Source organism: Gymnogyps californianus, chromosome 7, assembly GCF_018139145.2.
Source record: "Gymnogyps californianus isolate 813 chromosome 7, ASM1813914v2, whole genome shotgun sequence".
NCBI classification, from domain to species: Eukaryota; Metazoa; Chordata; class Aves; order Accipitriformes; family Cathartidae; genus Gymnogyps; species Gymnogyps californianus.
This window is the reverse complement of record NC_059477.1, coordinates 16,101,266-16,114,612: the sequence shown is the minus strand read 5'-3', so window position 1 is coordinate 16,114,612 and position 13,347 is coordinate 16,101,266. Positions and strand designations below refer to the sequence as shown.

The window sequence follows — 13,347 nt, the reverse complement described above, 5'->3', positions numbered from 1 at the left end:
GTTTGAGATGACAACACAACACTACTGAGGTCTCAGTGAGATCTTTCTAAGAACCTTTCGAGTTACAGCTTACAACTTCCATCAAGCTGTATCAGCAACACAGCAATACTGTCTTCCACGAAAGTAAAAAAGGTGTTACCGAACAGGAGAACAAAACAAAAAACTTCAGAGGACTGCGATACAAAAGCTTAAATCTCACTGCAGCCTTATCAGTGAAACTGGATAGCTTTCAAAACGTGTCAACTGTTATTACAAGAACAATAACTGAACTGAAACATGAAACAACTTATTCACTGAGTGCATATGTACCTATAGTACATAAAAATGCATATAATGCAATGTTCCTATTATTAAACATACTCTCTAAAATTAAAACATTGTAACTCACAGATACTTCATAGACATACTCTGCTCTAACTTAAAAAAAAAAAAAAAAAAAAAAAAAGGAAAACAACCTTTGTTCCAACCAAAGGAAACCTTCCAGAGTTGTTTCTGTTACAAACTTGCAGGGTAAAATGGCGCAAAGCATTTAATTCTGCATTCTGGAAATAATATCACTGAATTTTTCTGGAAGTACATATAAAGCTCCTGGTTAAACCATTAGATAGTAACAGGTGGCCTACTTCAAGTACACGCACCTAAATCAGATTCCTCAAAAACTAGTTAACCACACACATTTGAAGCAGACCACATAAAATGCAAAGACAATCAAGAACTCCACAGGCCTCATGTCTTTCTCTGCAGTTTGTTAGCTTAAAGCTTTCACTGCATTTTATTGAACTGCGCAATTAATGAGCAATCAACCGACAAGACAACACGGTAAAATACACTGTGAAGGTACACAGGTCTTCTGTGTCTCACTAAAGGAAAATATTGTAATAAAGGAGTTCCTTCCTCTTATATATGCATTGCCAGAAAAAAATGTTTCAAAAAATGAACCACTGGCAAAATAACACAATACAATACACAACAGTACATAGGGTGAGAGCTTTGTTGTAATCATTTCTTCATCTGTTTTTCAAGTTCCAGTATAAAATATATGAATCAAACAGGCTGCATTTTGGATTGTCTTTTAAAAAAACCACATACATGAAATCTATGAAAAACTACCTAACAGTTGCCCTACCAAGGATCAAGGAAAGCCAAACTGAAAAACGAAAGAGGAAAATGAACTCTACCCTCTTGCATCTCTCTAGGTTTATCATGTTGTAGTTTGAATTTAAAATTCTGTAATTATAATAATGTTGTTCTTTAGCTTGAAACTCTTTCAATACAGCAGTCAAATTCTGTCATTCCCAGTATGTCTCTGAGCCCATACAGTAGGGCGTGCATATACTTGAAAAACACCCAACAACAAGAGAGATTTGCTAACCCTGGTTTCATTTCAAAATAATCTTAATTCAGTCACACCGTTAATTTGGATAAATATCAGTTTATCTTCCTGTCTGCAGCCTAGCTCTTTGTTTCTAACAGAAGTTGAAAATATTTTTCCCAGTATTTTTTCCATTATTCTTTCCAGGCTGCACAGTGAATGGAAGTGTCTTATGAAAGCAAATCTAGGATGGGAAAGACCCCTGGTTGAGCCTTGAGTTCAGGATCCTGCTACCTACACATTCAGAGATGTTATTTTTCATATGAAAGGTAGAAGATTCAAAGGATACCTTGTCATCCTACAAAGGCCTTTTTTGTCTAACAATAAGCAAAGTTAACATGCCACACTGCTGGAAATAGAAAAGGTTTCACCAAAAGAGAGAGGAAATATTAATCTGCATTTTAATTTGCAATCAAGATATTTGGGTTCAGTTCTGGGCTTTTCTTTAGTCAATGGGTAAGGTGCTTAACAGCTCTCTGATGAAATTCTTCTCTGATAATGGAGATTAATAATATTGTTTTCCTATCATTTTTCCCCTTCTTTTCCATTCAGATGCTATATCCTTTAGCTAAATGAACAACTTACGTTGTGGTATGTGCAATGCAGTGCAAAGGAGCTTTAAGTGCCCTTAGAGGCATAGTGCCAATTGCATTAAAATATTTAACAGAAAAAAGATGTAGACAGCTTTTTGTAATAAGAGCTATTAGGATCAGTACAAAATACTATTTACAAAGATGAAGATGCAGGGCAAGTTTTTTATCCCTTACCTCTTTCTTCTGTGAGGAATACATCAAAACCAAGAGGCTCAGTGACTAGACATTAGTAAAATTCCCATATCACACCTTAGAATTAAGACATGCTTTTAATATGAAAGAAGAAAACATTTCCAGATCATTCTGAAACACCGTCATTCATGAGCTTTATTACATGAATGAACATCTACTACATGAACGAACATTTACTACATGAATGAAAGGGATGATGAACATTATGAAGACAAGAATTTAAATCATTCTGAGGACATATAGACAAGTATTACATCAATAGATAAGAATTAGAAGTGTTTATAATTATTACTTACCCATTTGCAATTCAGAGATGGTTTCCACCAATGACCAGTCTAAACTATAACCGCAATGCGATTTGTCCATCAGATTGTCTAATACTTGTCTCACTGTCTGCCTCTCATCCACCATCATTGTTTTTGAGCTGTCATCAGACATATGGACTCTGATCACCAACTATTGAGCAGAAAATTAGGAAAACAAGAAAAAGGATTCATTTCCCACATTTCAAATAAAAACATGTTTTTTAAGATCTTGTTTCTTTTTCTAAGATTTTGCTAAAATAGCATAAAATATTAAGTTCAATCAAAACACTCCCTCAAAATGTAAAAAGCCACAAATGATGGTTAGATATTTGCATCACGGACACTTAACAAGATACTGTTCTCCTTCAGTATAACAGAATAAATATAAAGGTCTTCCCAATACAATGACAATGTGCTTTAGCTGTGTGTTAAGGAGCAGAAAAATCCCTCCTGCCAAAGTGTTCTGTTCTGATTAATAAAGTGTCTTTGTGACAATTTTTCTCACACATCTAGGTGGAATAAACATAGATATAGAGTTCTGCACAACCTTATATAGAATCAGAATTGTTCATATTTGCAATTCAAGCTTTCTGGCTGCTTCCTCCATATTTTCTAAAAATGCCAATTATGTAAACAATATACCTATACTAAATCTTCTTTTTCTGGGGAGTATGAAGCATTAGTGTGAAAGAAATCTGCTTTTACAACACAATGGCTTTTCATATGCACTTTAAAGACATCACTGTCCAGAAAGAAAAATGCAGCCAGTTTTTTAACCAATCAAAAAACTTACGACAATAGATTCTTCTTGCCCATCATTATGCTTCCTTTTTTACACCTTGTTCAGCTGGAAAAGTTAAAACGTACTAGGTGTAATACACTGGTTGGCTTGTTAATTCCCACCTTCCAGCCAGGACAGTATTTCAGCTTTTGATATATAAACACTAAATGTAAAAGGCATTTTAAGCTACTGAAAAAACTCCAAACGTAAAATAAGAATGTTAAATTTCAAGAGAACACTTTATATTCTTTGATAGCGCATCAAATAATGTCAGTAGACTTTCTCCACTTGGTAATCCCTGTCTGTAGTCTGGAATGCTTGTATTCCATTTATCACTGGAAAATCCTACTATGCATAATGGGAAGGGGTCTGTAAAGAAAAGAGACCCAAATTTTAAATGTGTGACGGCTTAATATACAAAGACAGTCTCAGGACGCTGCATTTTCATTTCAGCTCTGGGTGGAAGTTGGCAAAGTCTTCTCAATGTGCACTAGCTGCAAAATAAGCTATTCCTTAATAAAAACTTAATGTTATTCCATATGCTAGGATTTTCTTGATTAGGTCCAGTCTAGCTGAGAAAGTACATTATCATTCAATATCAGAACACTACAGTGTTCCTATTTTATTTAGGGCAACTTAAGGGTAATAGACACAAATGAGAAGAATTTTGCCTGCATTTTCCAGGTGAGTAAGTATAAAATAAAGATCTTATAAACCAGTATAAATAACTTACCTTTTTCACTTGTGCCTCTTTAATCTTCTCTAATGCAACCCTAATCTTCTCAGCTTTGAGTTTAGCAGCCTGTTCCTCCTAGGGGGACACAACACACAGAATTCCAGTTAACACAAACTTCAGTCTGGTTTTAGTAGATTTAATTTTGAGGCTACCATGCTTTAAAACATGAACTGAAATGCTGATTTACCCACTTATAAATCCTCAACTATTTCTTAGTGATGATGAAGACTATTATTTTTTAAGGCAAAAAGTGTTACTATATATATATATCTAACATTTAGAAATACAACTGCCATTATCTCCAAAAGAACACACTGGAGGTATATATTTTGTATAGACACATTTGGCATTTCTCTGTTCTTCCATATTGTAAGTAGCCTTGTGCATTGCTACCAAATATTTTAGCATATCATGTATTTACAGTCATAGATTTGGACAATACATATTCAACAAGAGTGTACAATTGAGTACACCCAATAGATTCTTGGCTGATCAACATAAAACATAAACAGCACACTGAGAAGTATCAGAATTTAAAAGCACACAAAGTATGGAAAAGAAATTGTATAAATAGGATTCCACACTGTGCATTGGTGTGGAAGATTTTAAACTATTAAATCCGTTTGCAATAAGTAAGTAGCTTGAACACTCCCTTTATCTTTACTAAATCCAGGCTGTATTTCTCCTCGTTTTAAGTATTTTAAGACACATAAAGCAAATGAGCATTCTTTTCTTTGATGCTCTTCTAAGTAATCTATTTTTGTTACAACTGGAAATGCATTAAAAATTCAGATCATTTAAATCGACTCTATCTGCTGATGCTAAAGAAATCTGTATATTGTTAAGACTAGAAATACTGGTTTTTAACTTCTGGAGATTATTGATATTTTTGTTGAAAGTGGATTTGAAATATGCAGCTAAACAAGCGACCACTCTTTTTAAGATGCCATACACAGGTTTCAGATTTTAGAAATCTTAAATTGCGGATGTTCATTGTGGCTAATATCTAAAAGCATCATAATTATTTAAAAATCTCTAGAACAATAAACAAACATATTAAATAAACAAATCCCCTCCAAAATATTCAATCTCCTTAGAAAAGAAAAATTAAGATTTTTCTCAGATCAAGAGTAGCACGGCCCATCACAACAACACTCAGCATGCCAGAGACATTTAGTTCTGCATCGCTTTCTTGTATGAATGTAATTCATGGTTTCTTTACCATGTGTTTAGATGGTTGCTTTTCTTGCAAAAGTCAAGATTCAGCTATCCTGAAATCCACAGAGTTTAAGTTTTCCACTTCTCAACGAATTACTAATGTTCCTATCAACTGCTAAAGGGCATTTCCTATGCAGCTTATTGTACTCTTACTTAACAGCTTTTGCTCCCTCACACCTGTGACCATACTATGCACTGGAAAAAACATTAGCCAGACAGGACAATAGGCTGCCTTGTGAGAAACATAATTCTTTTCAATAAAATGAACCAGTAAGTTGACACGAGCAGAAATACTGTAAGATTGAAACATTATCTGGGAACTCAATTACCTAGGAACATACATTTTTTATTAGTCTACAGGGAACTATGGCTTTTTATTCACCATAACGATGGTGTCATATAGCTTAGAAAGGTTAAATCAGATCAGCATTCTATTAAAAACAAACAAACAGTGCCATGATACCTAGAATCATTTAAATGTAAAACACACCTAGAGTTCTAAAATATTCTTCTTCTTCCTTAACATTAACCATTTCCATCTCTAGAAATAAATTATTACTAAAAACCAAGGCTTTAAATACTTGTAAGTTTCTAAAAGTGATGCTATGCACCTGTGCATTATGAAATCAACAAGAGCAAAAGACTTTTTTTATTTTATCACAGATTTAGAGAAACTGTAATTTATGGTGTAAAAAAGCTGCTCATTAACCCAACCATAAACCTTTATTGCTGTACAAAGGTTGACAGCACATTTGGTTTTGCTCTTCACTGAAGTCAAGCAGCACAATTTTCCAGCCCCATTTCACTGTACACCATGCAATGCAACTATTTATAGCAAACCCCAGCAGGAGCACTTTACAGCCACAGCGCACAGGCACAGGCAGCAACGAGAGCAAGCAACAAGGAATCAGCTGGGGGCCTCCCGTATACCTGTGCCAACACAGCTAAAATATCTTTGTTGATGTCAAAGTTTATAATCCATCATTCCCTAAAATGCTTTTAAAAATAAATAAATATGTAGACCAAAAAAGATTTCAAGGATTTACTATTTTAACGCTTACCAATTACTTTTCATTTCCCACTCAATTTTAATGTGGGTCCAGAGATCAGGATTTCTTGTATTTTACTAGAGTTTAACAAAGTCAGTTTAAATTTAAATAAAACCCCAGAATTACGATTATAAAAATAAGAACCTGTTTCAACCAGCCACAAATTATAAAGAGAGGTCTGAATCTACTTACTGGAAAAGCACAGACGAAAAAGCAGCAAGAATTAGAAATTTCTGAAAGCACATAGCAGTCAAGGATTTTAAGTTATTCAAGTTTTTATAGTTAGTGCTCAGGCCACTGCTGCATCATTGCTGATGTGACAAATGATGTTTCACTGGAGCAGGAGGAGGAACTATCTATTTTGATTACTTAATAAAATAATTTAATAACTACAGAATTCTTCAAAACTCACAACAATTTATTCTATTTCTCTCCTAATGGTCCAAGAAAACAGCCATCCACATTCCCTCCCCATCAAAGCCACCCCAAAACTGCAGTCAGACACAAACACAGGCTCTCTCCTCCCCCATACATGGAACTAAGACAACTCCTCAATGGGAGGAAGCACTGTGCAATCCATCAGCTTGTACTAATCTAACACCATTTTTCTTTACACAGGGAGAAAGGTGACAGGTGGCAAAAATACCTGACTGCAACTGTAAACTATTCAACGCCACAAACTAACAAGGCCAGGACATACAGTCCAATCACATTTAACTTCGGTATTTATTTCCCCGTTGCTAGTAAATCCTTCTAGAAATAGTGATGCGAGTTAGGCTGACAAAGGGTCATAAACATGCACGTAAATGGCAGGACTGCTGCCTAGGTCATTATTTCACAAGTGGCATATACCAACGTAAATCCCTGATACGGCTGATACACCTGCCTCCCTTGCACAGCATTACTTCTCAGTTATAGCAGTCATAGCGCTGCTGTGGCCACATAGACAATTCAGTCAGGGAGGTGATCTGGTTGAAAATTAACACAGCAGAAAGATCCAGCAGAACCCACTCCTCAATAAGACTGCCTTTATGGTCACATACATGCTATGGAAAAGCATAAAGGAAACACATACATATACTCACTACATAAATACACAAAACTTAAAGGAGTGTCATTTCCACCTCTGACAGGAAAAAGATATTCTCTTTTAGTAGCAGTACACATCGCTGTAAAATTGCAACATAAATTCCTCACTTTAATGGGACAACTTTGGGAGTATTGTTATACTTGCATTTTAAAGCTTTGAGCTGAGATTACTTTTGGTTATGGAAAACATCACACCTGACTTAAAGAATTCTTGGCAACATACTCATGTTAAAAACTTGTTCATCCAAAATATCCTAACATATTGTGAACTAAAATTGGAAGAGTACAGGTCTGCAATGCAATGGTCCTAAATTAATGACTTTTTCTTTGTATTTTTATATCAGAACTCAGTTTTCAATAATTTTAGCCTATACTGGAATATTGGAAAGAATAATCCCAAAAAATCTAAAGTTAAGATTTCCTTAATATAGTGACAGTCTCCTGCCTCAGTTTCCAGTTAAATGTGCAGTTACAAGGTATTCCAGCTGTGTTTTAACATTAAATATGCAAGATGTGTGCTGTGACAGAGCTGACCTTGCTCAAACGACTTTATGCCTGACATTTTTAGGTTGGGGTTTTATTTTTTGTTTCATTGTACATTTTTAAAGTGTCACTAACTGATCCCTTTTACAGAGATCACAGGCAGAATGGAAAGAAAGGGGAGGAAAAAATCACTTAAGAAAGGTTACAGTATTTAGGAAAGCTAGTAATTAACAAAGTCCACATTTCACTTAAGTTAACAGAGTAGATACACAGATCACAAGAGGCATAAAAGAAGAAATTTCTTTTATGTTTAATATTTGAAATTTTTCTCTGAAGTCTTTCTTTGAATGGAGATAAGAAGGTAACTAAATATAAAAGTAGCATTGACTTCTGAAGGACTAGAAGCAGCTATTCACTGTTTATTTTCCCAGCTACAGTCTAGCCTCAGGTAGAAAGGCAATCACCTGTTTTGCAAGGACTCTCCTTCCTGCAGTTTTTTTATTGAAACAGAGGTTCCTGTTGCCTGAGAACACCATATTAACATCTCAATTTGTACCTAATTCCCTGTCCTGGTTTCGGCTAGGACAGAGTTAATTTTCTTCCTAGTAGCTGGTATAGTGCTGTGTTTTGGATTTAGTAGGAAAAGAATGTTGATAACACACTGATGTTTTTAGTTGTTGCTAAGTAGTGTTTATACTAAGTCAAGGATTTCTCAGCTTCTCATGCCCAGCCAGCAAGAAGGCTGGAGGGGCACAAGAAGCTGGGAGGGGACACCACCAGGACAGCTGACCCAAACTGGCCAAAGAGCTATTCCATACCATATGACATCATGCCCAGTATATAAACTGGGGGGAGTTAACTGGGAGGGGGGATCGTGGCTCAGGAACTAACTGGGCATCGGCCAACGAGTGGTGAGCAATTGCATTGTGCACCACTTGCTTTGTATAGTTTAATTCTTTTAGTATTGCTATTGTCATATTATCATTGTTTTTCATTCCTTTCTGTCCTATTAAACTGTCTTTATCTCAACTCACGAGTTTTTTTTTTCCCTGATTCTCTCCCCCATCCCAGGGGTGGGGGGGCAATGAGCGAGCGGCTGCGTGGTGCTTAGCTGCCAGCTGGGGTTAAACCACGACATTCCCCAAAACTTCAAGACATCTTTATTAGCCCCATGTTTAATGTGTATCAATCAGAACACTAATCACATTAATGAAGTGTTTTCTGTTGGTTGTTTTCATTTATTATTTAAAAAAAAAAAAAGGAACACTAGAACAAGTGTGTATGTGATCAGCACTGGAAGGGGAAAGCTGAATGAGTGAATATTAACAGCAGTTCTGTATTTCCTGATAAACTCATTAGGACAGGCAGAACAACCCTACCTTAAAAAACAATGTGTGGCAATAGTGGCACAGCCCATTTATAAACAGTGAACTTGTGTTTACAGTAGTAGCTCATGACCATTCTCCAAACATACATTTTATTGCATTTCTTCTCAAAATAACTCAGAATAACATATATCTGAGTAAAGCAGAAAGGGAAACAAGACATTACTCTCTTTCAAAGCTCACTAAATGTCAGTGTACAGCAGCCATTTTCCTGGTGAGAGGTCCATCCTCCCTAACGTAGACTCATCCCACCAAATTTCCTCCTTCTTCCCTCCCAACTTAATATAGTTTTCCATACCTCTGGCACATTCCTGACTTATTGTCACCATATTGTATTATGTTAATAAATATGGAAATGCATGTAAAGCAGTAGTATTGTTTTGGGGGTTGCGTCAGAATTTTTCACCTGAAAAGTTTTTAAATATTACAATGACACTACACTAGGGTAGTGCCATATTTTACCTTTGTTCTACTTCTGTGCACCATTCACAAACTTTTTGCTATTAGAAGCCTAACTCCAACACAGAAGATGGCTTCTGAATGGAAACTGGAAAGCAGCAGTTACATTTTAAATGCATCTCAAAGTCACACTGGCCCTTGTCACAAGTTCCTACAGAAAGGTCTTTTCCCCCCCAGTCTATTAGGGCAAAGAAGGAAGGCCAAGAGATAGATGGCAGTTGCTTATGAACTTAAATGCATAATGGCATCTATCAATCTCTCCAGAACCTCCCTTGTACTTGATCAAAATTACCCAGTACTTTTCACACTCTCCTCAATGATCTTGGACCATACTACAACAACATACACTATTTGGCAAAGTGTTAATGCTAGAAGTGTGATGCAAAGAAATTTTCAGACAAACCTGGCAGTGTTGCTACTTATTAAAGAGAACCACTGCACAACTTTAACAAGATCAGAACTTTACTTGCTTGTAGTATCACTAAACCAACTGGTTGGGAAGAAAACTGTGATGCTAGTGTATCTCAAACTGAAGTTGAGGAAGAGAGGATGCAAAACCAGTACCTCAGCTACCTCAAAGGATGAGGAAAAGCAAAAGTTAAGTTTGTCCATATCAAAAAAACGCGGATGTCCCTATCTCTGGGAAACCTGTTTTTCCCAATTTTCACAAAATGGCTGAGGTCGTCTTGTCCAACTCCCCTGCTCAAGCAGAGCCACCTAGAGCCAGGTGCCCAGGATCGTGTCCAGATGGCTTCAGAGTATCTCCAAGGATGGAGACTCCACAACCTCTCTCGGCAACCTGTGGCAGTGCTCAGTCACCCTCACTGTAAAAAAGTGTTTCCTGATGTTCCGACAGAGCCTCTTGTGTTTCAATTTGTGCCCATCACCTCTGGGCACCACTGAAAAGAGCCTGGCTCTGGCCCGTCTTCTTTACGCCCTCCCTTCAGATATTTGTACGCACTGACGAGATCCCCCCCCGAGCTTTCTCTTTGCCAGGCTGAACAGTCCCAGCTCTCTCAGCCTCTCCTCACAGGAGAGATGCTCCAGTCCCTCTTTGTGGCACTTTGCTGGACTCCTTCCAGTAGCTCCATATCTCTCTTGTACTGGGGAGCCCAGAACTGGACACACTACTCCAGGCGTGGCTTCACCAGTGCTGAGTAGAGGGGAAGGATCACCTCCACCCACCTGCTGGCAACACTTCTCTCAATGCAGCCCGAAATACCATTAGCCTTCTTTGCTGCAAGGACACACTGCTGGCTCATGGTCAACTCGGTGTCCACCAGGACCTCCAGGTCCTTTTCTGCCAAGCTGCTTTCCAGCTGGGTGGTTCCCAGCACAGACTCGTGCACAGGGTTATTCCTCTCCAGGTGCAGAACTTCACACTTCCCTCTGTTGAGCTTCACAAGGTTCCTGTCAGCCCATTGCTCCAGCCTGTCAAGGTCCCTCTGGATGGCAGCACAACCCTCTGGCATCACAGCCACTCCTCCCAGTTTGGTGTCATCAGCAAACTTGCTGAGGGCACACTCTGCCCCATCATCCAGATTAATAATGAAGATGTTAGAGAGGACTGGACCCAGTATTGACCCCAGGATACAACGCTAGTTACTGCCCGCCAACTAGACTTGGTGCCACTGATCACCATCCTATGGGCCTCGCCATTCAGCCAGTTTTCAGTCCACCTCACTGTCTGCTTATCCATCCCACACATCAACAGCTTGTCTGTGGGGGTTAGCTTGTCTATAGGGTTAGGGCTGAGCAAAAGAGAGCACCTAGAGGGGCCACTGGAGTGGTGCTGAAATTGGGTAGCCAAAGACAAGCTGGAGCAAAGAGATTAGTGCTGAGGAGTAGTTTTTGGTGTGGGCCAGAGGTGGGGGACTTAGTCCAAGCCTGAGCCAGAAATTAGGGTTAGCGTTTGCCCCACCATCCAGATCACTAATGAAGATGTTGAAAAGTACTGGACCCAGTATTGACCTCTGGGGTGCACCACTGGCTAATGGCCTCCAACTAGACTTCGTGTCATTTTGAAGGTACACTTCAAGGCATGGCAGAATAGAATCTTGTTCAGCAGGGACATACATTCTGCTGTCCCCCTGAAAGACTACTCAACCTAGATTTGACAAAGCTAGTAGCGATGAAGAAAAAAAAACCAAAATGCATTTGCAAGGAATTTCACTGTCTCTGTATCCCTTGAAGCATCCATCTGCACTAGATTATCTTCCTGCTTGCCTCTGAACAGGACCTGTCTTGTAACAGCTCCAGGCTAGGCTTCTCACTGGGGCTACCTAAGGCAAATAGTTACAGGAGAAAAGGTACTAGACCTGGGACCAGGAAAAAGCAAGAAAGGGGAGAAGAAAAAACCAAACAAACCAGGAAGGAGAACAGGCCTTAGAAACTACGGTAAGGAAGTTTGAGAGTGGAAAGACGACGACAACATAACACATAAGGCACTAGGACTGACTGGTAAGGAGTTTTAGCTGGACAAAAAGCTCAGCTGATATGCGGAACAGGGCAGAAACACAGATTTGAGAACATAGGCTGTTTGTCTAACAATGTATCCACAACAGTTTATTATAATTCATTCCAAGACAAAGGTGACGTTAAAACTACACAGGAACATCACAATAATCACAGCGGATTAGTACAAAGCAGCTTGTTGAATAAAAATTGTATATCATAATTTTCAGCATTGCACAAAACGCTGCTACTAACCCCATACATCCTTTTTGTGGTTTCCAGGTGTGGCCATCACAACTTCCTCAAAAACTGGCTGTAGGAGGCTGGAGTTTTCAGATCATGCTTACATCCTTTGCAGATTAGAAATCAATTACTGTATTTTTAACTGCATTAAAAAAATCTCAAACAGATGCTTCACTCAAGAATGAGCACATCTGAATTAGATTGACCTAAGATGCATGAAGCCAACTTCACAACTGTTTTATTCAAAGGTTTGAAGGGATTACAGTGTGTAGTAACCAAAACCTACAAACCAGGGGAATCAACGTTCATAAGAAGAATATTTGCCTTTCAGGTCAACAAGAAAAGAAGAATGAAGTACTAGATATTTGGGAACAGAAGGCTTAACATGATTCCTTTTCTCCAGATGCTGACATACATATCTGAAGCATTACATCGTTAAATCACCATCATCTGGCTTCCTGAATGTAGTTTCAGCTTCACATGCATCAGAATGGTAGAAGAAATGGTAACTTCAAAATCCAACATGTTACATTTCTATTTCCTATTTTCATGTCCTAAACTGGGATATATTTGAGCTCTGAATACTCTCTCAAAATTATTTGCAAGTGCTCTGTATTTCACAGCCTTAAGCTTAGTTTTCAGTATTCACTTGATAGCTTAATTCCAACCCTATAGGGAAACAAGCTTGCAGATTTGACGTTAAAGATACATTGCTTTATTTTCAAAAGTCAATAACTTCACTGATATGCTCTCACTTCCTTCTGTTTTCAAAAAAAGGGTTTGAATGATGTGTGAACAATAACACACGGAATTACGTTTAAAAATGAAGAGACCACCACAACGAATAGATCATTTTCTGTGCTGAGATCTGCTCTATGCTGTGACAGGAACTGTGTTCTGTGCCTGGTTGTAATGCAAAAGGAATCTAGTCCATGCCTAGAATTTTTACAGTTAGTTATATTACCAGAGGACAAAAATGGTATTATCA

General features: G+C 38.0%; 1 protein-coding gene across 1 annotated transcript in view; it reads right to left on the bottom strand.

The window, feature by feature from the left end:
* Positions 1-13,347, bottom strand: part of RAPH1 (Ras association (RalGDS/AF-6) and pleckstrin homology domains 1) — a 96,872-nt gene that overhangs the window by 19,118 nt on the left and 64,407 nt on the right. Inside the window, exons 5-6 of the mRNA XM_050900097.1 lie at positions 3,977-4,054; positions 2,454-2,613 (exon numbers count right to left, since the gene is read on the bottom strand). Coding sequence (XP_050756054.1) covers positions 2,454-2,613; positions 3,977-4,054 — 238 coding nt within the window. The remainder of the gene's footprint in view (positions 1-2,453; positions 2,614-3,976; positions 4,055-13,347) is intronic.